Source organism: Saccopteryx leptura, chromosome 6 (assembly GCF_036850995.1).
Source record: "Saccopteryx leptura isolate mSacLep1 chromosome 6, mSacLep1_pri_phased_curated, whole genome shotgun sequence".
Lineage (NCBI taxonomy): Eukaryota > Metazoa > Chordata > Mammalia > Chiroptera > Emballonuridae > Saccopteryx > Saccopteryx leptura.
In genome coordinates, this window is record NC_089508.1 from 175,223,441 (window position 1) to 175,250,970 (window position 27,530).

The 27,530-nt window shown below is 45.5% G+C and overlaps 1 protein-coding gene across 2 annotated transcripts in view; it reads left to right on the forward strand.

Moving 5' to 3' along the window:
- Positions 1–27,530, forward strand: part of LARP1 (La ribonucleoprotein 1, translational regulator) — a 90,177-nt gene that overhangs the window by 6,874 nt on the left and 55,773 nt on the right. Inside the window, exons 1-2 of one of the 2 annotated variants that reach the window (XM_066343820.1) lie at positions 21,237–21,381; positions 21,549–22,107. The exons of the other annotated variant lie outside the window; for it this stretch is intronic. Of the exons in view, the coding sequence (XP_066199917.1) occupies positions 21,663–22,107 (445 nt within the window). The 5' untranslated portion in view covers positions 21,237–21,381; positions 21,549–21,662. Of the gene's footprint in view, positions 1–21,236; positions 21,382–21,548; positions 22,108–27,530 lie in introns of those variants that run through there. 2 annotated transcript variants of the gene reach the window in all.

The window sequence follows — 27,530 nt, forward strand, 5'->3', positions numbered from 1 at the left end:
GGACCAAAAGAGAAAGTTATACAAACCATTGAAGGGATTTTAATGTATTTGTCTCTTAGCCTGAGACTGTTTCTCAACTCTCCGTGGGGCCTCTCTCATACCAACAAATCAGAGTCCCCTTATACCACGACAAAATGTTAGGTGAGCTAGAATAAGAGTTTGTTTGTTTTTTTAAATAATTATAGACTAGCTTGTTGAAGACTACTCTCCCACTGAGAGTTGTTAGAAGAGCTGAACGCTGAACAAAATAAATGTGTGTGTGTGTGTGTGTGTGTGTGTGTGTGTGTGTATTTGAAGGCATTGGAGAACTGCCTAAGCAGCACAACCTGCGGAGGTCAAGATTCCACAGACAAGGGAGATGCAGGGAAGTCACCCTCACTTTCAGTGGCCACTTCTCCCTTCAAGGCAAATACTGTTTCTCAAGCAATGGCTCAGAAACTGAGCAGAGCATCAGGAGGTGTTGTACAGCTGGGGTTTAAAAACTGGATTTCCGGGTCCACCAAAGAAGAATGTCCCTAATGAATACCCCGGGCTTTCAAATGGAGCTCCCAAAGGGCTGTACTTAGGAGTAGAGGTGAATCAGAAATAGACTAGCCCCACAAAACTGAAGACTAGCATCTAATCAAATTGATTTCTTTAGGACTTAGGTTTAAATGCCAGTCAGAAGCAAATGTAAAAATCTCTCTGAAGAAAGTAATACCATTCAGGGCCTCACATTTTCCTATAATTTTTTCATATACAATATCTGGCATTAAATCAACACTTATCAGAAATCTCCATAGAAAAGACCAAATGGCTGAAAACCAAGAGAAAAAATATATAGGCTCACGGAAGGTCCAGATATTGACGTTATAAGACACAGACTTTAAAACATATGTGATTAGGCCCTGGCCAGGTGGCTTAGTGGATAGAGCATCATCCTAGCATGATGAGGTTGTGGGTTTGATTCCTGGTCAGGGCACATATGAGAAGCAACCAATGAGTGCACAACTAAATGGAACAAGTAAGTGGAGCAGCAAATTGATACTTCTTTCTCTCTCTCTCTCAAATCAATGGAAAATTTAAAAAATATGTGATTAATATATTCAAGAAATTATATGATCAGATGAAGTATTTTAGCAGAAAATTAGAATCTGTCAAGGAGAATCAAATGAAAATTCTAAGCCTGAAATACAATAACTGAAATTAAGAACTCAGTAGATTGCCTGACCAGGTGGCGCAGTGGATAGAGCGTCAGACTGGGATGCTGAAGACCAAGGTTCGAGACCCCGAGGTCGCCAGCTTGAGCGCGGGTTCATCTGGTTAGAACAAAAAGCCCACCAGCTTGAACCCAAAGTCGCTGGCTCCAGCAAGGGGTTACTTGGTCTGCTGAAGTCCCGCGGTCAAGGCACGTATGAGAAAGCAATCAATGAACAACTAAGGTGTCGCAATGAGCAACGAAAAACTAATGATTGATGCTTCTCATCTCTCTCCGTTCCTGTCTGTCCCTGTCTATCCCTCTCTCTGACTCACTCTCTGTCTCTGTAAAAAAATAAATAAAAAAAATTTAAAAAAAAAGAACTCAGTAGATGGATATAACAGTACAATGTATTAGCATAGCTAAAGATAAAATTAGCAAATTAAAAGACAGGTCGGTAGGAAATACCAATACTACAGCACATAAAATACAGAAAAAAGTCATGGGGAACATGTTGAAATGTCTAAATATTTCTAATTGAATTCTAAGGGGTGGGGTGGGGAAGGAAAGGGAGAGGAAGAAGAAGAAGAAGGTGGGGAATGGAATAGGGAGGGGGAGGAGGAAGAAGACAGGAGAGAGAAAACTGAAGAGAAATTAAGCAATAATTGACGGTGGTCAATAATTTTCCAAAGTTGGTGGAAGATATTAAGCCACAGATTTTTTTTTTTTTTTTTTTTTTTACAGAGACAGAGAGAGAGTCAGAGAGAGGGATAGACAGGGACAGACAGACAGGAACGGAGAGATAAGAAGCATCAATCATTAGTTTTTTCGTTGCGCATTGAGACACCTTAGTTGTTCATTGATTGCTTTTTCATATGTTCCTTGACCATGGGCCTTCAGCAGACCGAGTAACCCTTTGCTCTTTGCTCGAGCCAGCAACCTTGGGTCCAAGCTGGTGAGCTTTTGCTCAAACCAGATGAGTCTATGCTCAAGTTGGTGACCTTGGGGTCTCTAACCTGGGTCCTTGGCATCCCAGTCCAATGCTCTATCCACTGCCCACCGCCTGGTCAGGCTTAAGCCACAGATTTAAAAGTCACTTTAAACCCCAAGCAGATTAAATAAAGAGAAACCTGAACTAGGGCCTACTCAGGTATAACTGCTGAAAACCAAAGATAAGGGGAAAAATCTTAAAGAAACAATTTATAAAACTGACAGATACTCAACAGAAATAATGAAAGCCAGAAGGCAGTAGAAAGATATCTTCAGAGTGATGAATGAGAATAAATATTATGTGAGTACAGATGAATGAATGGTTCTCAAGTTTTAATGTATATGAATCAGTTGGGCTGGGAAAAGGAAAAGTGTTAAAGTTTTAAGATTCCCTAATCCCACCCCACATTTTTGGATTTAGCAGCTCTGAAGTAGAGTCAAGAAATTGCCTTTCAAAAAGTATTCTGCTGTGTCTGAATCAGTGGGTCTGTGGTAGATTGTTTGCAATGATAGCTGTAGCAGTTCCTCTCATTCCTGTACCCATGGCCATTTGCAGTGTGACTTTGATACTCCTCCAATCAAGAGGTAGTTTATTTTTCCTCCTCTTGAATCTGGGCTTGACCTATGACTTGCTTTGATTAATAGGTATCCGTTGAAGTGATATTATAGAATGTCTAAGCCTTGGCCTCAAGAGGCCTTGCTTTTTCAACATTCACCCTTTTGGAACTAAGCTGCCATGCAAAAAACAAAAACAAAAAAACCAGAACGTATCCTGCCGGAGACATATGGAAAAAAAGGCACAGCCAGCGCAAACCACCAGAGAGATGAGTGAGGCAGTGATCTGTCAGGGTCAAACCAGGAGAGGAACCACACAGTACTTTGAACAGGAAAAAATTAACATAAAGAATTATTACTTATAATGGGGGTTGGAATAACAAGGAAATGACTAATAAGGAGTAAAGAGAACCTGAAAGAAATAGAAATAGCAGATAAAGGAATGGCTACTATTTCTAGGGCTGACACGGAGCACCCAAGAAAGAGCTGAGGTCTAGAGCTCATTGGAGAGGACGTGGCTGTGACTGCTAAGTGGAAGAGAAGTCACTCACTGTGGTACCACACCAGACTAGCGGACTTGGAGAAACAACCCTCTGAAAGTTGTTGAAAATGTGTTAGGAAATCCATTCACAGGGAAAGGTCTCACTAGAGACACTTCGCTACAAAATCACTTGAGAGAGATTCCTGGGGAAGCTGCTGGCTGCCAGGTGCTGCTGGTCACTGGGCACCACCGGCGATGGTGGAGAGCCATCCACTGCAGGAGCAGGGTGTGGGGGGCCCGCTCACACTGCAGGAGCTGGTGAGCCAGCCCACTGAAACTAGACGGCAAATACTTCTCTTATTTTACTGTCTCTCCAGCTTCCTCTAATGATAAAACAGAGCATACTCTCAGCTGGCAAAACAAACAAACAAACAAACAAAAACATATTTAAAGGGCCCATATCCATTTTCCAAGAGCAAGCAAAAAGGATAAACAGTATAGGACATCTTGGACTAGCCAGCCCATCAATCTTCAAGACTACAACCGCATGGGTGACCTTAGGTGAAGCTAGCAGCAGTGTCTGCCTGAGCCCAGCCCAAATCACCAATTCAGAGTTATGAGCAAATAGATGTAATTGTTTATTTATTGATTTGAGAGAGAGAAACATCAATTTGTTATTCCATTTATTTATGCATTCATTGGTTGATTATTTTTTTATTTTTATTTATTTATTTATTTGTTTATTTATTTACAGAGACAGAGAGTGAGTCAGAGAGAGGGATAGACAGGGACAGACAGACAGGAACGGAGAGAGATGAGAAGCATCAATCATTAGTTTTTCATTGCGTGTTGGGACACCTTAGTTGCTCATTGATTACTATCTCATATGTGCCTTGACTGTGGGGCTGCAACAGACCGAGTAACCCCTTGCTGGAGCCAGCTACCTTGGGTTCAAGCTGGTGGGCTTTTGCTCAAACCAGATGAGCCCGCGCTCAAGCTGGCAACCTCAGGGTCTCGAACCTGGGTCCTCCACATCCCAGTTCCATGCTCTATCCACTGCGCCACCACCTGGTCAGGCTCATTGGTTGATTCTTGTGTGTGCCCTGACCAGGGATCAGACCAGCAACCTTGGCATATTGGGATGACGCTCTAACCACCTGAGCTACCTGGCCAGGGCCATAATTGTTTTTGGCCCTAAGTTTTATTGTAGTTTGTTTATACAAAATATTATAATACCAATGTTGCAGGCTGGATTGTTTTCCATTTCCTACTCCCGTGACCTTTATTTATGCTGTTTCTTCTGTCCAAAGTGACATTCTTGGCCCCTTCTGCCTGATGGATATATTTCCCTCCAACAACATAATTGATTGTTTTATTGACCTATATGTATATATACAGAAAAGGTACTCAAGTCATAAATATACAGCTTGATACATTTTTCAAATACTATACAGTTGACCCTTGAACGACGCAGGGATCAGGGCGCCAACCCCTGCGCAGTTAAAAATCATGCATAACTTTTGACTCCCCAGACACTTAGCTGTAGTCAGCCCTTTGCATCTGTGGATTCAGCCAACCACGGACCAAAACAGTACTTTCGATCCACAGTTGGGAAACTACAGTTGGGAATGTGAAAATACCGTTTTCCATTCACAGTTGGTTGAATCTGCAGATGCGGAAAAACCAAAGATCCAATTCATGTATAAGGGAACCCATGCAGTTCAACCCTGTGTTGTTCAAGGGTCCACTGTATTGTGTGACCTATAGTCAGATGCCTGCCTCCACGCTCCCTGCAAGTCACTAGCATGTCCCCAACAGTATGTATTTTTCTGACATCTTACACTATGGCTAGTTTTGCACTTTTACATTGGCGGATCATATAGTATGTTTTCTTTTATGTGTGGCTTCTTTTGCCTAACACCCTATTTGTGAAATTCATTCACATTGCTATGCATAGTTATAGTTTATTTTCATCACAGTATAGTTTTCTATTTTGTGTATACACCACAATGTATCCATTCTACTGATGGATGGTCAGGATGTTTCTAGTTTGGGGCTATTAAAAAGTGTTGCTTCCACATGCCTTTTGGGGAACATAGGTATGTACGCATTCCTGCTGGTTATTCTAGATAAGTTGAATTACTGGGTTAAAGAGCATGCTCATAGTATATTAAAACTTTTAAAAATTCAAAATATAAAATGACATGCATAGATTAACAAACACCATGTGAAAGAAAAAAAACTAAACACCTATGCATGAAGTAAAAAGACATTAGAAGAGAAAAATAAAACAAAATGTTGACATGGTTTATGGGTAAAGGAAAAAAGGAATGATTTTTCCTCTTGATATTTTATCTTTCCCAATAATTATGTAATGACCATGTTTTACTTTAATTACCAAAAGAACCATTTAATCCTATTGATCTCCAAGGTCTTGCTCAAATGCAACTTCCTTCCAAATGGCCTTACTGTAGCCAGATCACCATACGAGCCAATGTCTCACTTCATTTTTATAATCTCTAGATCAAAAACACATTGCAGTAGAGGCACAGTAACTTACCTGGACAAGGTGCTCTCAAAACATCTGATCCTTTCCCCATAGTCACAGAAATTGAAGCAGCAGACATTTCTCAAAAGAGCACTCCAATTTACTAGTCAGAGAGGCAGAAATATGAACCCAGATTACCAGCTCCATTTTCAACCTGAAAATACCTGATGCTGAAAGAGGTTAAGCAATAGGTCCATTGTCACTAGCAAATCCCTGTTAGAGTCATTCTGAACAGCTCATTCAAGAAAGAAGGATCTGCTACAAAGCATAAGACCTACCAAGTGTATTTTGAACAGAGCAAGGAGTCAGGATGGAGATGAAGATAAAAGCAGAAATTTGGAAACCTCAGCTTTGCATTGCCGACTGTGGAACTTTGAGCAAGTTAATATACCTCTCTGACCTTCAGTCCCTTCTCTGTCACATTGGAAGGATGAAAGGAGAGTAATTTTCAGGATGGCAAATAGAGTTTGACTCTGATTGGGTGGAAGTGGCTGCCTAGTGAGCTACAGGCTACATCGAGAATGATTCTGAGGACAAGTCTGGGTTTAGTGGGTAGGAGTGCTGTAATTGATGAATAATTTCTGCATGAGCAGGGATTTAAAAATGCTATTACTTTTCTTAGATATTTATTTGATTTTTCTGGTTAGGTTGCTCTTCAAGATCTTTTCCAGCCCTCTATTCAGAATTCTCAGGTTTAGCTCTATTCATCTATCTGGTGGGCATAGTAGTCATCCCATAGGCAATTCTCTGAATTCCAAAGGGGAAGGAATTTTAATTATCTTCTGAAACTATAGACTTTGTCTCCAGCAATGTATGTAGTCTATATTTAAATTATCTGTAAGACACTCAGAGATCCTTAGAGATGAAAATGTCTGAATACAAAGTGTTAATTACATAATTGTAATCATTCTTTTGAGATAAATCATGTTATTCCAATTGCCATATTTGACAGCCTTTCCTGCCTGCCCATTGCCCTCCCCTCAGGTTGAGTTGGTCCTGGGAGGTGGCTGCATGTCCTGGTGGTTGGAGAGTGTGGTGGTGCGGTTAGTACGCAGATGAAGAAGGTGACTGTCCCACAGTCCCAGAGCACTCCTAGTCCCCAGGCTTTTCTCATTCATGAGCTGTCTGGATTCACCTGGAATGTTATATGGCCTGGGACTTGTAGAGGAAGGTTGACTTTTGTCTTATCTTTGAGACAAATATCCTACAGCCATCAGAGAATGGTAGGGGTGGATAAATTGAAATTTAAGTAACATAAATTATATGCCCATGGTTAATGAAGGGAACCATAAACAGGATGACACGTAGGTACATCAAGTTGGTCTAGCAGAATGGCCAGGGTGTCAGTAACAGGCTTTGGAATCAGACACTGCGGGTCAGAATATAGCGTTGACATTTAGAAATGAGTTTGCACCAGCTGCTTAACCTCTGCAGAATGGGTTTCTCATCTGCAGAACGGGTTTAATAATAGTCCCTACTTCAAAGGGTTATTGTGGGAGATAATTCATGAAAAGCACAAGTGATTTCATGCCTTTTGTGGCATAGATTAAGCTTGCCCTAATATTACTGTTATTATTATGTTAAAATTAATTATTAGTGGTAATTTCTAATTATATATAAAAAAACCCTCAAAATATGAATTCAACTTAATGTAAATTTTGTGGCTTTTAAGATGGGCTGGAATGGGGTAAAGGTCTTGTTTTTGTTTTGATGAGTAACGAAATGCTTGCTTATAAAAACGATAGAAAACACAGATTGGCAAAAAGAACAAAATCAGTACTTAGAAGTAGCCTCTGTTAATCTTTTGCTGTATTGCCTAATGGCAATAGTTTACATATATCAGAACAGAAAAGAACATTTGACAAAAATAGAATCATACTAAACAGGCTGGTTTGTAACCAACTGTTTTTCAATCAACAAAGGGAGGTCTACAGGCAAATGTATTAATTTTTTGTTTTTAACTTTAATAAAAAAAAACAAACATAAAATTTACCTTTTTTAAGTATACAATTAATTCATGTTAAGGATGTCCACATTGTTATAAAACAGATCTCCAGAGCTTTTCATCTTGCAAATCTGAAACTATACCCATTAAACAGCTCCCCCTTTTCCCCACCCCCCAGCTTCTGGCAAACTATCCTTCTACCTTCTGTAGCTATGAATTTGACTACTTTATATAAGTGGAATCACACAGTATCTGTTGTTTTGTGATGGACTTATTTCACTCAGTGTGATGTCCTCAAGGTTCATTTATGTTGTAGCATGTGACAGAATTTGCATTCTTTCTAAGGCTGAATAATATCCTACTGTATGTATAGACCACATTTGTTTATCCATTCATTCGCTGATGGACTTTTGGGTTGTGTCCACCTCTTGGCTCTTGTGAATAATGCTGCTATGAACATGGGTGTGCATGTATCTCTTCAATACCCTGTTTTCAATTTGGAAATTTACCCGAAGTGGGATTGTTGGATCATATAGTATGTAGTCCTATTTTTATTTTTTTGAGCAAGATACATACTGTTTTCCATAATTGTTGCACCATTTCACATTACCACCAACAGTATACTGACTTCCAATTTCTCCATATCCTCACCAGCACTTTTTATTTTCTTTCTTTCCTTTTTGTTTTCCTCCCTCCTCCCTCCCCCCTCCCTCCTCCCTCCCCCCTCCCTCCTCCCTCCCTCCCTCCTTCCCTCCCCCCTCCTTCCCTTCCCCCTCCTTCTACCTCCCCTCCCCCTCCCCCTTCCTTTCCTCCTTCCCTTCCTTTCCTTTTGCTACTATGGGTAGCAAAACATCCTAATGGATGTGAGGTGAGCAATTGTATTGTTTTAACACAATTCTAAAGGGAAAGTTTAAAATCCTCAAAAGAACAAACCCCTTGATACCAGAAATCCTCCTTTTTATATGTAAATTGCTAACACATTGTTTTGAATCTTACCAAATTTAATCTCATTAAGCATAGTAGTTGGTTTTGTGGATCAGGCTCCCCCACTTCCATCACTTCGAATTTTAGGGTGTTTACTTATCAAAGGACAATTTTGCAACGCTGCAGGTCAACCCTTGGTACTGCTTTTTCCTCGAAAAACCGAGCTACCTCTAAACTTCTTTCTGATCTGCTCCTTCTGTGGTTTCCCAAGCCTGTCCTCCCCTCTTGAATGAGGTGTTCTCCATTGTTCCAGCTTTCCAGCCCTGCTCCAACCCCTTTCCCCTCAGCTTCTCTCAGCAACCCTGAAATTTCTGACTCCACCCACACGCTGGGTCCCAGGGACCCTCAGATCTGTGTCTCCAGCTCTAGCCCTCAGTTAACCTGTGCCAGGAATCTGCTCAGAGAGGTCAGTGAGCATGTGCGTGCATGTGCGTGCGTGTGCGTGCGTGTGCGTGTGTGTGTGTGTTGTGTATCTGTCTGTCTTAGGTGGGGTACTATAATTGCCACTCCTTTAGCAGTCTTGGCTACCACACGCGCATCCTGCCCTCTTGAATACTAGTCTGTTGTAGAAATGCATTCTTTTTTCTCACGACCTGACCTCTACACGCTAACCGGCATCTAATCTGGACCCTGGTGTAATGCCCACAGAATCACTGTTGGAGGGATCATGCTGGCTCCAGTGTACTGCCTTCCTCAGCACATTCCTTAAACCCTTTAGATTATACATTATTTTGCCCTAAATGCTGACCTTAGACACTGACCCTCTCATGGGATAGGACTCTGTCATACCATCTTACCATCTTTTAAAAATTGAACTAAGTTTATAATAATATACTGTACAGATTTTCAGTGTACAGCTCAGTGAGTTTTGACCAATGTAAACCCCTATGAATTATAAGCTTTGGATACAAAATCAGCTAACTTAGAGAAATTGCAAGGTTCTATACAACTGTTGGAAAGACATGGAGTTTAGAGACAAGAGACCTGGTTATCTAGTTTAGCATCTTTCATTAACCAGCTGTGTGACTTTGAACAAGTACTTTCCCCTCTCTGGACCTTGGTTTCTGACCTGTACAGTGAGAAGGCTGACTCTAGGGGCCTCCCCCAGCCTTAGGTCTACACGACATGATGGGTATTGAACAAAGGTCACACAAGACTTCCTGAAATTATGCAGCACGACTGTGTTCTGCTGACATTTGCAAAAGTGAATGCACCTCACCCAGATACTTCTAATCAAATTCCTGAAGATGAGAAACTAAAGAAATAATATTATAACAATAAACAAAGATGGCAGAAATCAGCTAAGCTCTGCAGCCAATAGGAATGCACGCTAATGCTTATCAGTATATGTACTGCTGAAGTGAGCACACAAATGCTTATAAACAAACCCTTCTCAAATTTGTTTGCTCCAGTACATTAATGAAAGGAGCTTCTGAAGCGATTAGCTTCAAATTCATGACAAGTACCAAAAACACACGGTTTGCCAAATAGGCTGAGTTGAGCTATTTTGCAGTTTGGAAGCTAATGTGCCTTGCTAAAAGAGGCAAGGGCTACTCCAGCAGAATAAGATGAATCCCTCACATTTACCTGGCATTTTTCACTTTTCAAAGCCTTCTTGTGCCATTGCTTGTTTGATCTATATGTGGGTCCTGTGGTAAAGAGCGAGGCAAGGAATATGTGCACTCCTTTTTACAGGTGAGGATCCTGAGGCCCGGAAAGAGGAAGTGAATATTCCTACAGTCACCAGTGAGCCTACCCCTCTGAATTCCCAGGCCTGAGTCTTTGGGCTGGACCCCACCACTGCCTTTTTTTGCAAACCAACCAACCCAGAGAACAGAGTCCAAAGAAATCTAAATACAGTAATAAAAACGATAAGAGCACTCATAGGTTGTGGGCGTTTATTACCTTCCCACTAGGCATTACCACTTGTAATTCTCCCAAAAGCCCCCAAAAGGTTTTCCCTCTTTTATAGAAGACAAATGGAGACACAGAGAGGCTACTTGGCTTGCTCTAGCACACACAGCAAGGAGGTTGCCAAGGTGAGATTCCGCCCAGGCAACCTGGCTCCGAGCCCAGGCCCTTTGCCCTATGCTGCACTGCCTCATGTTTCATGATGCTGCTGGTTAAAGAACTTTCTAAACAAAGCTCTTCATTGGCGAGGTGAGCAGCCAAGAGGCGGTGAGGCACTTAGCAAGCACTTCAAGTGGATCACCGCTGAGCAAATGCTTAGAGGCCAGTGAGGCTTAAGGCAGAGGGCTGGCCAAGCATCTTGGAAGGTCACTTCTAACCAGAGATTAGAGGATTTAATGAAATCTCTCAAAAATTCCAGTCTTTCAGTTCAGGAGAGAGACAGGTCCTCCTGGCCCTTGAGGTTCCAGTTTGAACATCCTCTCCCAGTCCACCCAGCCTGCCGACCACCCTCCCCTCATCGGTCCTGGGATCAGGGAGCTGGGAGAACAGGTGGCTATGCATAGATCACTCTGGAAATCTGACAGCGTGGTCCCTGGCCCAGGGGTGGGGGAGGAGGAAGAGCAGAGCACTGAATTACAGGGTGCCTGCTGCCCGATTAGATCAGAGCACAGTGTGCACCATAGTGGAGATACAATGCACCAGGCTCACTCCTGGGCCCGAAGCCCAGATGTTAGTCGGAACCACAGTCAGAGCCCAGGGGCTCTCAGCAGCACCTCATCCAACCACTTCATTTCACACATGGGGACACGGAGGCCCAGAGAGGGACAGCAACTTGCCAGAAGCCTCACAGCGCTTATTTAACAGAATATTAAGTACCTACTATGCCAAGCACTACACTTAGGACTGGCGATATTAAAGAGTGAACAAAAGAGCCACAAGCCCCAGTCTTTTAGAGTTTACACATTAGTGGGGGAAATGGGCAAAAAGCAGGTAAACACATAAAATCAGAGATTGTGATCTGTATTAAGAGGAACATAAAATACATCAGCCAATTTGGTCGAGGGAGGTCTCTCTTAGAAGAGACCATTCAAAGCTGAAGCTAGAAGGATGAGAAGTGTACATATGTTGTTTGTGTGTGTGTGTTGGGGGAACGTGTTCCAGGCAGCGGGAACTCTATGCCCCGGAGCCCCTGGGCTAGGATAGCGCTGTGTGTTTCGGTAGCCGGCACATGGCGAGGACCAGGGACAGTAGCAAAGAGGGGAAGTTGGAGGTGGATGGAGTCTGGAGCACATAGGGTTTTGTGAGCCAAGGGGAGAGGTATGGAGGTTATTCTTGTTGCAATATAAAGTTATTGGAGCAGGTTTTGCAGGAAAGTGACAGACATGCTGTAACATTTCCTGCTTTTCCCAGTTGAGGGGCTGCCTAGGAGCCCAGTCACCTGGCAGATTGTGGAAAACACAGCAGGCAGTGCTACCCATACCAAATGAGCTAGGTACTTCTTCCCTATTTTATCTAATGATCTCTACCCACTTTGTCCGCATTAGGTAATTAGGCCACTCATATAATTTTAAATTCCCTCTTCTTATCATTAGTCACAGATCTAGACACTCAAGTGCTGTAGGACCCCGTGGGGACTGACAGACCTCTCTGAGCCAGTGGCTGCCACTGGGACAGGCAGGCAGGCAGCCTTTGCAGCTTGCCACACTTTCTCATCTCGTTCCTGTGACCACACCCGTCCTCCCTGCTGGGGAGGTATGAACCGTTAGAAGCTGCTATCAAGCCTGCTATGATGGGGAGAAAATTCCAGACTATCCAGATTTTTTAAATGGAAAAAAGGAAGTCCAGAAAAGAAATGGGGACTTTCTAGGCCCTATAGGAAGTAGCAGCGGAGCCAGAACTGAAAGGCAGACCTCTGCCTAAATCCCACCGTCTGAAAGGGAGGCCCCTTCACCAGCCTGAGTCAGCGTTTCTCAAAGGAGGCTCCATGGAATATCAGAGCCAGGTTTGCTCTGTGTCACCTGTGTGGGGAATGCTGCAGTCACTATGTCCTTCTTAGACATCCACCGGGAACCTGGGGGCCCTGAGACATCGTGTAGCAAAACACTCATTTAACCTTGCTTAACCCAAATTATTTTATTTCCCCAAAATGATTTCTTTTGGAGAGAGAGAGAGAGAGAGAGAGAGAGAGAGAGAGAAACAGGAGGGGGGAGAGAGATGAGAAGCATAACTCATAGCTGTTTCACTTTAGTTGTTTTCTTTTTAAAATACCACTCCTCTTGTCTTAGATTGCTGAACTGAGAGAGATTTTTTTTTATTTATTTATTCATCTTACAGAGGACAGGGAGAGACAGAGAGAGAGAAGGGGGGAGGAGCTGGAAGCATCAACTCCCATATGTGCCTTGGCCAGGCAAGCCCAGGGTTTCGAACCGGTGACCTCAGCATTTCCAGGTTGACGCTTTATCCACTGCGCCACCACAGGTCAGGCTAGTTGTTTTCTTTTTAAATTGCTTGCTTCTCATATGTGCCCGATGGGAGGGGGCACTCAAGCCAGCAACCTTTGGGCTCAAGCCAGTGACCTTGGGGTCATGTCGATGATCCCATGCTCAAGCTGGAAATCCTGTACTCAAGCCAACAAGCTTGTGCTCTAGCTGGGGACCTCGGGGTTTTGAACCAGGTACCTCAGGATCCTGAGTCGATGCTCTAACCACTGCACAACCACCAGTCAGATTTCATGAAAGAATTCATCTTGTTGGACTATCTCTTCACATTCTGGGGAATGTTCCTTGGGAATTGCCACCCTAAGCAAAAACGTTTCCTGTCCACAGCCCCTGCCACTCTCATTGCCATTCTCGCTGTTATTATCCTCAAGGACAGGGGCCATGATTCATACTTCAGTTCACGAGATCACACCTCTCTGCAGGTGTCTTGTACAGTGCCGAGTTCTCAAGGATGATAGCACATATTAATCAACAAACACTGACAATGCGTGTTGACTCTGTACCTCCTGAATTGTGTGGCCTCGTCTGAGATAGAGGGCAAGCTCATTTCTTTCCTCTCCTTTACCAAGGAAAACACCTGGCGAGGCCTTGGCAGGGAAACTCAAAAGCATTCCTGAAGGTCACCAAATGCTAAAGCAATCTGCCCTATCCCTTAACTTTTCCTTTTAATCTGGACACATCTCACTCCCCAATTTTAAGTCCTAATTCAAATACAGCTACCTCCAGGAAGGTTTCCCTGACTACCTCTTCCCCGTCCCTGTAGACCGTGGTCCTCCCTGCTTCCCTTCTGGTCTCCAGAGCTTGACTGTACCATGTGTGCAGTGAATGGTATCTCATCAGCCTGCACAGGGAACTAAATGAGTGTAGTTGGCTGGGAGCAACAAACGTACTACTGTGTGCTGGGCCCATCTAATCACAGTTAAATTTCATTAGAAAAAATACTGAGGGGGCCAAACAAAACACATGAGGGAGCTGCAGCTGGCCAGAGGGCTGACAGCTTGCAACAGTTAGGATATTATCTGCAGGGGTAAGGCATTGCATTTGGAATCCTTAGAGGTCCTAGAGCTGCCACTGACTAGCAGTGTGACTCCAGATAAACCCCTCATGTTTCTGAACCTCAAGTTTCCTCAACTGTAGAATAGGGTAGCGCTTGCTCTATTATTGTGTGAGGTTTGAAGAATGTTTCTCTTGACTCCAGGCCAAGGACCACTATCCCATTTATAATAATACCGAATGTTTATTGAGCACTTACTATTTGTCAGATACTGTTCTAAACATTTCACATGTATTAATTTACTTAATCCTCACAATAACCCTAAGAGGTAGGTACTGTTCAATCACCTTCATTTTACAGATGGGAAAATTGAGGCCGAAAGGGGTGAAAGAACTTGCCCAGGGTTATAGAGCTGATGGGTGGCAGAATGGGACTATAAAACCCTTTCACAGGCCCTGGCCGATTGGCTCAGCGGTAGAGCGTCAGCCTGGCGTGCGGGGGACCCAAGTTCGATTCCCGGCCAGGGCACATAGGAGAAGCGCCCATTTGCTTCTCCACCCCCACCAATTAAAAATAAATAAATTAATTAATTAAAAAAAAAGAAAAAACCCTTTCACAAATACTGGTTCACTTAAGTTCTCAAAGGCATAATGAAAAACAGTTAAGTATTTCCCTTTTCACCGTTTTACAAATGGAGATATTGAAGCTCAGAGAAGTGTAGTAACTTGCCTGATATCACACAGCTAGGAAGTGGGCAAATGTAAGCCTGAACCTGATTCTTTTTATCTCAAACTTTTGCGTGGTTTTTTTGTTTGTTTGTTTTCTGTGCCATACGTAAAGGACAGGCAAGTGGTCTATGAAGCGAACAATGCGCTAATGTAGTGAAGTTTGTCCCCCAGGTCAGAGAGCATGACTTACCCTTTATTGTTTCCACTCCAGTCCCTAGGTCAGGGTCCTTCTGTCCTGGGAGCTCAGTGACTAGTTATGTTCGTGTTGCCAGGAAAATTGCCTTCTGCCTTCATTTTGGCTGCTTGGATGTTTCCTAACCCTGGCATGGTTAAACTTGGTTACCTGAGTTTGTCTGATTGTGGGGTTTTGCATTTTTCATATGTGCTATCTGTGTCTCCTGTTGTGTGATGTATGGACATGGAAGGGAAGGGGTGAGACCTGGGTTCTGATCTTTTTTTTTTTTTTTAGCTAAAGAGACAGAGAAAAAGGGACAGACAGACAGGAAGCAGGAGAGATGAGAAGCATCAACTTATAGTTGCATCACTTTAGTTGTTCATTGATTGCTTTCTCATATGTGCCTTGAGGGGGGGAGGGGGGCTCCAGTTGAGCCAGAGAACCCTTGCTCAAGCCAGTGACCTTGGGCTCAAGTCAGTGACCTTGGAGTTCAAGCCAGCAACCTTGGGCTTTAAGCCAGCGACTATGGGATCCTGTCAATGATCCCATGCTCAAGCTGGTGAGCCAGTGCTCACGCCAGATGAGCTCACACTCAAGCTGGCAACCTCGGGGTTTTGAACCTGGGTCCTCAGCATCCGAGGTCAACACTCTATCCACTGGGCCACTGCCTGGTCAAGCTGGGCTCTGATCTTGATTCTGCTGCCCCGGCATCCAGGAGCAAGTCATGGAATTTCTGTGGAGCTCAGTTCTTCAGCTGCCAACTGGGACAATCAAGTTGGTCCTGTTTCCATAAAAGCCCTTTGGGAAATGCACAGTGATACAAATAGAAGGTGGGCTGCCGTGAGGTAAGGCACCATAGGTGCTTAATAGGTGACACTGACTGCCTGTATGGAGGGGATTTGCAATGATGTGGTGAAAGTGCTCACAATATAGTGTGGGGGGAAGGAAGCAACGAATACAACTACTGAATGCACTATGATCTCAATTATGTAAAATATACAGAGATAAAAGACTAGAAGAAGGTACACTAACATGTTGCCAGTGATTACCTCCAAGTTGTGGGCTTTTATATGGGTTTTGTTTTTGCTAGACTTAAATTTTCTTTTGTTTGCTCAAGTTAACATTTTATTTTTATATTTTATTATTTAAAAGTATATAATTTGTATATTTATTATGTGCATTATATATCATATAATATATATAATATATATAATATATATAATATATATACAATAGTTCCTCCTCATCTGTGGTTTCACTTTCCACAGTTTCAGTTACCTGCATTCAACCACAGTCTGAATATATTAATGGAAAATTCCAGAAATAAACAATCCATAAGTTTTAAATTGCGCACCAATCTGAGTAGCATGATGAAATCTCGAGCTGTCCCGCTAGGAATGTGAATCATCCCTTTGTCCAGCACATCCACACTATCTGCTACTCAGCTGTTAGTCACTCAGTAGCTGTCTCAGTTATCAAATTGGTTATCAGAGAGAGAGCGCAAGCCAGAGAGAGAGGGAGCACACACAGTCACGTGACATTTATTACAGCCTATTGTTATACTTTAAAAATTTTATGATTAGTTATTGTTAATCTCTTACTATGCCTAATTTATAAATTCAACTTTATTGTAGGAATGTGCATATAGAAAAAAACAGTACATGTAAGGTTCAGTACTATCTGCATTTTCACTGCATTTACTAGGGGTCTTGAAACTCATCCTGCTTGGATGAAGGGGAGCTACTCTGTGTTGTGTGTGTGTGTGTGTGTGTGTGTGTGTGTGTGTGTGTGTGTGTCAGGGAGAAAAATTAGGAAGAAGCCCATTATGAGACCACCTGAGAAGTGCAGAAATGCCAGGAATGGTATTAAGGCTGGAGAAAGAGGCTATCTAGGTAGAGTGGAAGGGAAAGAGGCAAGGATGGTGCCTGTCTCTAACTCAGAGTAGTGAATATTTTAAAAGTTAATTCTCTATCAGCCCTTCTTTACTGCAAGTGCATCCTGTTTCTTTTTTCAACTCCCTTGAGTGGCTTGAGTATACCTCCTCATCTGTAAAATGGGAACAATCATACTTACCGAAAAGCGTTGCCTGGGGGTTACCCAGCTATTATGGGAACAGTCCGCATCCTCCCTCACTCCTTGCCTTACACATTAACCATTGCTGTCTCTATCTACTTCCCAAGAGGAGATCGAGGCTGAGCCTCTCCCAAGAACTGAAGTAAGTTCCTTGGCATGTGTCAGAAGGCCGAAGAGTCTTCAGGGTTTGGAAAACCACTCCCCAGCTGGCACTGTTTGTTTTGGCCAAGGCACCTACCTTTGCTGATCCCACCCCACTCCTCCATGTCAGTATAAAGAGGCCTCCTGCCCAGGAGCCCCTGATATCAGAAGCAGATAAATGATACAGCCCAAGTACTCCCAGAAACACAAGGTCCTTTGGAAAATCAAACTCAATGAAGAATAAAACAGCACATCCTAGTGTGTTAAATTTTCCTTCCTAATAAGCACAGATAACTCACAGAACGACCCCACCCTGCTTTTACCAGGAAGGAGTCGGCCCAAAGTCATTCAGCAAAGCCGGAGGTGAGACTCAGGTTATAAACCAGGTCTCCCCACTCTCTAATCCCTCGTTTGGCTTCCGCTGTCTCTTTAGGAACTTGTCCGCACCAGGAGCAAGCTAACACAACATTGATTATAATTAGGTATTTGGACCTACTTCATCATTTTTCAAGTTTCATTTTCTTACTTTGTGTGTCTATGTTTTCAGCACATGGTAGTGATGAAGTGATGGGTATAGCACAAGTTAGTCTGATCTCTGTCCCTTTCTGCCTAAATCCTGTTGTCATACTCCTTTTTTTGGCTTGAGGTCACCTATTGCTTAATTACTTGGTCGCCCTCCCCCTCAATTAGAATTTACCTTTTAGAGAGACAGGATTCAACATTTTCAGTATCTTCCCAGGCCTTATGTTTGTTTGTTTTTTTTAAAGATTTTATTTATTCATTTTAGAGAAGAGGAGAGAGAGAAAGAGAGAGAGAGAGAAGGGGGGAGAAACAGGAAACATCAACTCCCAGGCATGCCCGGGGCTTTGAACCTGCGACCTCAGTATTCCAGGTCAACGCTTTATCCACTGTGCCATCACAGGTCAGGCTCCAGGCTTATGTTTTTGATGGGTTGTGCATGTTGCACTGGAGGGAAGAAACACAGGCCTTACAGTGTGATGTGGTGGGTAAGAACAAGGCCTGTGGAGTTAGACTGTCCTGAAAAAACCCACTCTGCTATTTAGCTGCTGCCGGTGGGACCCAGGCACCCATTTCACTTTCCTTTCTGAACTCTATAATTGTTTGTAACTGAAGATAATTACACCTGCAAGGCCTAGCCTAGTGCCTGGTACATGGTTGGAACTCAATAAATATTTATGAAAAGAATTAATACCTATTTCATTGGGTTAAGTGAGATAATGAATGTCAAGTAATTCTCATAGAACCTGGTTATATAGTAGCTACCCAGTAAAAGCTACTCCTAACTATTGGGTCATTATTAGTATTTAGAACTAAACATATGCATATAGAATGCCATGGTGGGTTGGGAATTAAAAAAAAAAAACTCCTGAATTCAAACCCCAATTCCATTATGTAGGAAAAGCTACTGGATTTAGGATCAGGATGCTCAGGTGTGAGACCTGGCTCTACTTCTCTGAACTTTAGTGTCCTCACCAGCAAAACAAAAATATTTAATAATCATTAAGATTCTTTTCCTTCTAGCTCTAACAACCTCGGTTTCAGGTATAATCTCATGCAGATCTCATCTTCCCTGGCCCCAGTTAGCCCATCTGTAAAATGACACACAGGTGTTTAGAAGCCCCTCTCTGGGGCAGGGCAGGCCCAGGTGGGCAGAACCCAATGCCCTTCCAGCCTCCACACAGCAGGTCCTGGCAGTGCTTGTTCAGCTCAGACTGACTGCTGAGTGGCATGAACTGGTTACTTGTCCACACAGAGCCCTGTTCCCCTTGAGAGTTGTATGAGGGCATCTTTCCCCTCTACCTCCAATTACAGGAATATTGAAAAGAATGACCAACAATGACCATTATGCCCTCTATTAACAAAGTTTAGAGAGGGCCTATTGTAAATAACCTCTTCAGGAACTATTATCGATAAATACAGTAAAAAATAATGCATTCCAGTGGCAATGTGCAATAATTTACCTCCTGATCAAAGGTATACATAACACAATTATGAAAAATCCTGCTTAAATTCACTGAGATCCCTTTAATCATTACCTTTTTAGTATCTCTTTTGAAGCATTGGCCTCAGTCTCTGTAATTGACACAGATTTTTTCTTTTAAGATTTTATTTATTCATTTTAGAGAGAGACAGAGAAGAGGGGAGGAGCAGGAAGCATCAACTCCCATATGTGCCTTGACCAGGCAAGCCTGGTGATTTGAACTGACCACCTCAGCGTTCCAGGTTGACTCTTGACCCATTGCACAGCCATAGGTCAGGCGACACAGATTTTTGACTTACATTGTCTTACTTGACTCCTCACAAAAGTTCAGAGGGTAGAAGCAAGTCAGGCATTATTTACCACCATTTTTCCACCAGCAAACGGGGCCCAAGGAAGTGTGGAGAGCTGGCCCCAGTTCAGAGTTTGAATTACAGAAGAGTTGGGATTAGACATCAGATTGCCTGGCTGATCCCACCAGCACCTCTTCCCTGTAGTCCTGGTCACAGTTACTTACAACAGCCCTACACCAGCCTTGCTCTGTGAGGCAGTCTCAAGAGGCTTTTATATAATCCTTCTCCTTTATTCAACTGATTGAGGGTTCTAATTTTCTTGAAGATGGCCAGCATTTCTGGGTTGTTCTCTTTTTGAGCAGTTGGGATCATAGCCAGTTAGAGGCCAGGACTTCTCCAAGTGAAGTGTAGGACCACCTGGTGGGTAAGCACCCAAGGAATCTTGTTAGCTAGCCATGCAGATTTCTGGTTCCAATCCCAGACAGGCCTGATTCCAAATGTTTTGGAATCTGCATTCAAAGTTTTCCCTCATCACCCAAACTAAAATAGCTTATCTAGTCTAACCTATTACTCTAGTTATTATTGTCTTCATAGATACTAGACAAGAATTTGTTTATTACATAACGTTTTTTGTCTCTCCTCCTTAGAATGTAAATTCCATGAGGATAGAGACTTTGTTAGCTTGGTTTATTGCCAAATCCCGGTTTCCTAGAACCCAAAGGCCCCCACTATGAGGTCAGTAAATATTTATTTAATTGAATGTGCACTAAAGTTTAAAACCACTGTCATACTTCACTCCTTAGTTTTCCATTAGGAAAACAGGCCCACGGTGTTAGTAACTGATGCAGAGTTGATAAGGGGCAGCACCAGGGCCAGGATAACAATCTCAGACCTCTGGAGTCTCAATCTAGCGTTGGTTCAGCTCCGCCCAAAGCAATTCTTTAGAAAAAACTAAATCTACTTGAAAGAAAATACGTTTCCTGCCTATAAATACCCAGGTTCGGGGGTTTGGCCAGGTTGGGGACTGCTGGTAATTACGTTCCCACTTTCTAGGCGCCCCAGCTTCTAAGGGTTAAGGACCCGCCTTCCGGACCGGGCGCTCAAACCCACCTCCGGGCACTGTCCCCAGGGTCGGCGAGGAGGAGCCAAACAGCCCTCGGAGGTGAGGGCGGCTCTCCCAAGGTCACCCCGGAGGGGCCTGGAGGGGCCAGGCCCGTGGGGTGCCAGGGGACCGGCAGCCTCGGCACGTCTTCGGGGTGGACAGGCACCCGCGTCCACTCTCCTGTAGGTCGAAGGTGACATTAATGGTTTCTTTCCCCGAACCCGGTGCACCCAACCTAAAAAGCGTGAGCAGGCCCGGCCAGCCGCGTGGCCCGCTCCCATGTGCTCCACCTGCGGCCGCTCTCAGGCGTTGGCCCTTTAAGACACCTCCCCCTTTTCCCTACCCCCCCCCCCCCGCCCCTTGTCGCTTGCCTCCCTCCTTACCCCCCCCCCCCCATGAATTGCATCAGGCACGTGCTCGCCCCCGTCGGGTCTGAGCACTCCTCACCCCCTAGCCAGTGAGGTACTCCGAGGACTCGGAGTTGAGGGGCGGGGCGAGGGGCGGGCCCGCGAGGCCGTGCGCGCGCGCTCCCGGCTCCTTTGCCCGCCCGCCCGTCGCCCAGGGCCTGCCCTAGCGGGCGCGCCCCCGCTGCACCGTCCCTCCCCTCGTCGGCCGCGTCGCGAGGCGCGCGCCCGCCCGCCGCCTGCCGCGGATCGCGTGGTCTGCTCCGCTCGCCGCGCCTCTCCCCCGTCCGTCCATATTGCTGCAGCCCCCGAGCCGGGAAGCCCGGGCCGCCCCGGCGGCGGGGGGGAGGGAGGGACAGGGCAAGAAGTCTGCCAGGCTCCGGGTGAGGGTACTTTGCGAGGAACGGGCGGGGGGGGACGCGCGCCAAGGAGGCCTGGACCGCAGAGTGGGGGGCCTTCCTCCCCCCCCCGCCCCGCCTGGGATCTTCGGCGGCTGCATCCGACCGGGAGGGAGCTCGCGCCTAGCGTGAACCCCGACTCTTCTCCGCAGGGACTGGGGCCCAGCGCCGCGGAGGAAGGCGTCGCGGGCGCTCTGAGAGCCAAGTTCGAGGCGGGGGAGGCCGCTTCTGGCGCGCCCGGCTTCTCCGGGGGGGCGGGCGCGCAGATGGCCACTCAGGTGGAGCCGCTGCTGCCGGGGGGCGCCCCGCTCTTGCAGGCCGAAGAGCATGGGGGGCTGGTGAGAAAGAAGCCGCTGCCGCCGCCCGAGAGCAAAAGCGAACCCGGGGCGAACGACGTCGGAGGGGGGGAACCGGACGGCAGTGTCCGGAGACCTCGGCCGCCCTGCGCCAAGCCACACAAGGAGGGCACCGGGCAGCTGGAGCGCGAGAGCCCGCGGCCTTCTCAAACGCCGTGCGCCGAGGGCCTGGCCTTCAGCGACGGGGAGGAGGGCGGCGGCGGCGGCGGCGAGCCGGGCGCTGGCGGAGGAGTGGCCGGAGCCGCGGGCGCCGGGCGCCGAGACTTCGTGGAGGCCCCTCCACCCAAGGTGAACCCGTGGACTAAGAACGCGCTGCCCCCGGTCCTGGCCACTGTGAACGGACAGTCCCCTCCAGGTGGGTCTCTCTGCTTGCTATCCTGGGTTTGGGGGCCTCTTCCGGGGACATGGGCGTCCCCTCCCCCAGCGGCCTCCTGGGCCTGGGGGTCCGCCGCTAGTCGTGGTGACTCGGGACTTTTCTTGATTGCTTCCTGGCTTATTCGGGTCCCCGAGTACTCCCCCGCCCGACACACTCGGAACCTGCCCCTGCCGAAGGGCCAGGCCTCCGGGAGGCCCCGGCGACTGCCTGGGCCGCAGCGGTTAGTGGGCAACGGCGTGGTCCGGGCCTACCTTGCCGGGAGTTGGTGGGCGCTGGTTTCGGTGAAAAGGGCCCTCTTTCCCACCGCGTGTTGGTGTGAGACACGGTTTCTATTCTAAACCTTTCTCGGGAAGCCCTCTCTTCCCGCTCCGCCCCACGCTCCCCGTTTTGGTAGCGTTGTGATCGTCCCCATGTTGTAAATGTTTAATGAGTATATGTCATGGGCAGCAAAGCGCCCGGCGATGAGTTCGGGATTTAAAAGTTAACAACTTTTGTTCTCCAGTAGGATGGTATTAGGCGGTAGAATAGCCATTGGCGACGGGTTGAGGGGTCGGTTACGGAGAGAACGGGGAGAGGAGGAAACCCAACGTGTCATTGAATTCGGTGGTTTCCCCCCTGAATCCCGAGGACCTTCCGCCTTGAGAGGGAACCGGATGGCGAGTGTGCGGGGAATCCAGTTCAGGGGCAGGCGGAAAATGTGGGGCGAGTCAGGGGGCTTGAGGCGGCACGAGGGGCGTGTGGCGGCGGGGGAGGGAGTGGCCGGGCTGGGCGGGCGGGTGACAGTTGGGCGCCATGCGCTGCCGGCCGGCGGGCTGCTCGCGGCGGCTCGGCCTGTGCGTTGGGCGCCGGCCGCCGCGCTAGGGGTGGAAGGCGGGTGCGGGCCGGCGGCGCGGTCGGGAGTGTGCGTGTGCGCGAATGTGAGTGCGCGGCCCCTCTTCCCGGCATTCCTCCGCAGCCGAGACACCGTGGTGCCTCTCCGCACCGGCAGCGGCATGTGACCGCCGACCGACGCTCCCCGTGCCCTCGCTCTCCCTAGGTTTTTTGGTTCTTTTGGGCCTGGACCTTGGGGAGGTGGGGTTGCAAGGGATTCTTAAAGGAGCCGTGTCAGCATGGGGGAGAGAGGCGGTGCGGAATATGGAGGCTCGTCGGGCCTCTCTTTGCTGAGAATAGACCGTCTGCTTGGGTTAGGAGTGCGCCCTCTCTCCTTTTGCCGGCGCGTAGGGGCATTATGCGTCTGGATTCTTCAGTTTGGGGTCTTTTTGAAGTGGGCCAGTATCAAAACCCAGTTGTAACTAGAATGATGGCCTGTGGCCATAGCCCTAGTGCTTTTTCAAAATTCCTCCATTTCTGCAGTCGTTGATTGAGGCTGACTGGTTTAAACCATCAAAATGGGGAAAGTTGAAGGGGCAGCTTAATGCTTTCACATTCAAGGGAGTAGGATCACTCGTGGTCCTAGGAAAACCAGAACAGCTAATTCTGAAAATGGCGTGTTGCAATTTTTATTTCTTTTAAGGTTGCTTCATTTGGAGGAGGGGACAGTTGGAGTTTACTAAAGTACCTCGAGCTGTGTTCTCTTCCTTCTGCCCTTCCCCCCTTTCCTTTCCAGAGCCGTCTTATGCAAAGGGCAGTGCCGAAACCTCCATTTTCTTGCATATCCCTCCTAGTCCACCCACAGAGGGAGGGAAAACAACTTTAAAACACTCTTTGGTCCTTCCCCCTCTTTCAACTCAAAGGGGTATAATCATCCCCTGGAGAGAGCACTCCTCAGAAGTTTAAATGGAGCTACTCACTCACCCTGGCTGCTACTGCTGCTTAGCCAATGGTGAACCTGCCTTGTGGGTTTTAAATCAGCCATGACATCAGGTGGTATTGGGTGCCTGAGCTGGTGTTTTGTGGAAGTCCATGGGCCCTTGATAGGGCGCGTCATTGGCTTATTGTTGGTGGGAAGAAGAGTTTGGCTGACATCTCACCTTTTCTTCCGAGTGGAGAAGCTAACTTGCTTCAAATACCCAAAGCAAAATTCTGAGCTTTGCTCTGTGCTTGTTTTTCTGGAGTCTTAAGGCAAGAAAGTGTCCTGTGTACTCGTTGGTTTTGAACCTTTGGAATAGTATTTAACTAAATAATTCAGCCGCTTCTGGTTAAGTCTGTAGTTAGGGGCTTGTATGCTTTTTGAGGGAGAACTCTGTGACTGACTTGTCTGTCTGGTAAGGTTAGATGGCCCTTTCTTTGGGGTCTACGTGGACCTGTAAGGCCCTTTTCCAGCCTAGATTTTATTGCTGCTTGGACAGGTTTAAATGTGACACCATTGGAGTGGCAGTGTGGTTTTGGGAATTTTTATGTTCTGTGATGCATATGTTTTTGGGAGTCGACAGAAATGAGTATCTCATAAGCAAGCTAAAAGTTTTCCAAAGCTTGCTTGCAAATGCCTATTTTTAGCCCTCCTTTTGGCTCTGATGCTAGTGTTTTAGTTCTGTAAGGGACACATTCAGTAACTAGTAATAAAAGATGTTTTTCTATATTCCCCCTTTGCTTGTGGAGTTCTCCATTCTGGTTTACGCTTCTCTGTTTTACATTTGTAGTTTCAAATCTTGGGATTTACATTTTGGTATTTTGTATTTCCCTCCTCTAAAATAATTTGAAAATGTTTACAGTTTTTTCTCGATCCCAGCTACAACTCTTTAAGGACAGGAGACACAGGACATCTGAGTTAAAAGAAGAAATGATATATAGAAAAGGGTCTGGGATCAAAACTGTATGGGTTCAAATGCCAGCTCTTAACCACTTGAGAGCTGTGCCTCCTTGGGCAAGTTCCTTAACCATTCTGTACCTCAGCTTCCCTATTTATATACTAGGGACTAAATTACGGCTTTATCTCTCTCTTGGGGCTGTTGTGAGCATTCATCGTGATATGTGTGAGGTGTTTTAGCTTAGCCCTAGTGCCTAGCTTGTAGCTGTTATACCATGTTCAGGAAACTGAGCCTATGGGACTCTCCAGGACTCTTTCTGGGTCTCTGTTTTCTCCACGTGTAAAAAAAAGAGGGTTGGAGATGCAGTACTGCTTTTCTGGTATTAGATCAGTACTCCATGAAATGCATGAGGTCATCTCCTTGAAAATGGACATTTGGTTATCCACAGACATAAAAAGCATGGTATGGACAATCTTAAATGTTGATTACCCAAAGAATTGGCTATTTTTGCTTTGGAATGTGGTATGATGACTGTTTTAAAAATAAGTTTTAGCTTGTTTGCCTTTCATTTAGATTACCTTTTGGGAGAGTGCACATATGCTTTCAGGGCTGTGGGAAAAGGCCACTCTGACTGAAGTAAAAGTTTGGCTAAGTGCACGTGTAGTGGGCTGAGACTTTGAGAGTGCATCATCACTACAAGCTTCCACTCACCCCAGTGCCTCTGACTTTAAATGAACAAGTGCTGCAGTTCCTCTGTGCTTCTGGACTATGTTCTAACCAACCACGCTTATCTAGCCAGGATGTTTCTCTTTATTTATTATTTAATTGAATATATTGGAGTGACATTGGTTAATAAAATTATATAGGTTTCAGGTGTACCATTCCACAGTGCAATCATCTATACACTGCACTGGGCGTTCACCACCCCAATCTTGATTTCTCTTTAAATGAAAGTCTGTGGCAGGGTCTGAGACTTGAGTGTTTATATTCTGGGCATCACTTTTTTCTGTATCCCTTTGAAGTGTAGCTAACTGATGGCACAAAATAAAGGGTTGTAATCTCGGCTAACCCATGACAACCCCAGGGATCATCCACCTCACTTCTCTGGCCTCAAATAAACCGATACTCCCTTTCTCTACTTTCCTTCCTGGGTTTGGGCCCTTCCTCAGGTCTGCCCACCCCATTGCACTCATTGCGGCATCTGTGGATCTGGGCGTCAGTCTTCGCTGTGTGAAGACCTCGTAGCTTCAGAGCTCCCTCAGCCCCTGGTTCCTCCTTCCCCACCTCTGGAAGTAGACTGGGTGCAAGTAAGATCTCTGACCTAGAATCATGTAGTCTGCACTTTTGAGCCCCAGCTTTGCTTCTTTTGCTGCTGCTGCTTTTTCTTTTTTCTTTTTTTTTTTTAATATTTTTATTTTATTTATTCATTTTTAGAGAGGAGAGAGAGAGACAGAGAGAGAGACACAGAGAGAGAGAAGGGGGGAGGAGCTGGAAGCATCAACTCCCATATATGCCTTGACTAGGCAAGCCCAGGGTTTCGAACCAGCGACCTCAGCATTTCCAGGTCGATGCTTTATCCACTGCGCCACCACAGTTCAGGCTGCTTTTTCTTTATTGAGATAATTGCCATATAATATTTATATATTAGTTTCAGGTGCACAACATAATGATTCTATATTTGTATATATCCAGTTTTGCATTTAACATACTGTGAAATCTTGGGTGAATGAGCCTCTCTGAGCCACTGTTACTCATAATGAGAATTTGACCTTTCCAAGAGGTCATGAGAATTAAGGAAAGTGATGTTTATAAAGTCTTTAGCACAGTGCCAAGCACAGAGCATCTGTTAAATGCTACCTATTTAATAATTGCTGTTTTAAATTTTTTATAATAAACGATCACCATTAGGATCTGTTTGTTCCACCTCTGGTTCTGCTCGTTGTCAGCATTGTGAAAACCAGCAGCCCCCGTGCTTTGTCAAATGATGGGACTGAGTTAGGTCTAAATGTCCTCAAAGTTTTTTTTTAATATCAAAAACACTTCTTAAATAAACCCTCTCCCCACAAAAGAAAGAAACCAAAACAGAGTTCTTTTATACATACTTATGTTTATATCTACTGTAGTGGTTAAGAAGTTGTCAGTCTAAGCTGTGTGCGGGCTGAAATGACTCTCCTGGCTTCAGGAACCTTGGACTTCTCTTGGTGCACAGCAGACATTGTGGGACAACCAGCTGTAACGTGCCTTACATGCTATAGTGGAAAGTATACAGCACTGTCTATGAAAATTTCCCCCCACCAAATGACAATTGAACCCAAACCTAAAAGAACCACAGATCTGAGGAACAAATTGACCATGAGGTAGCAGTTTATCCTATTCGTGATTGAGAAATTATACCGCACAGATTATTTTATCAGTCAGTAAGTGGCATTTTTTTTTTTTTTTTTTTTTTTGCAGAGACAGAGAGAGTCAGAGGGATAGACAGGGACAGACAGACAGGAACAAAGAGATGAGAAGCATCAATCATTAGTTTTTCGTTGCGCATTGTGACTTCTTAGTTGTTCATTGATTGCTTTCTCATGTGTGCCTTAACCACGGGCCTTCAGCAGACTGAGTAACCCCTTGCTGGAGCCAGCAACCCTTGGTCCAAGCTGGTGAGCTTTTGCTCAAGCCAGATGAGCCCGCGCTCAAACGGGCGACCTTGGGGGTCTTGAACCT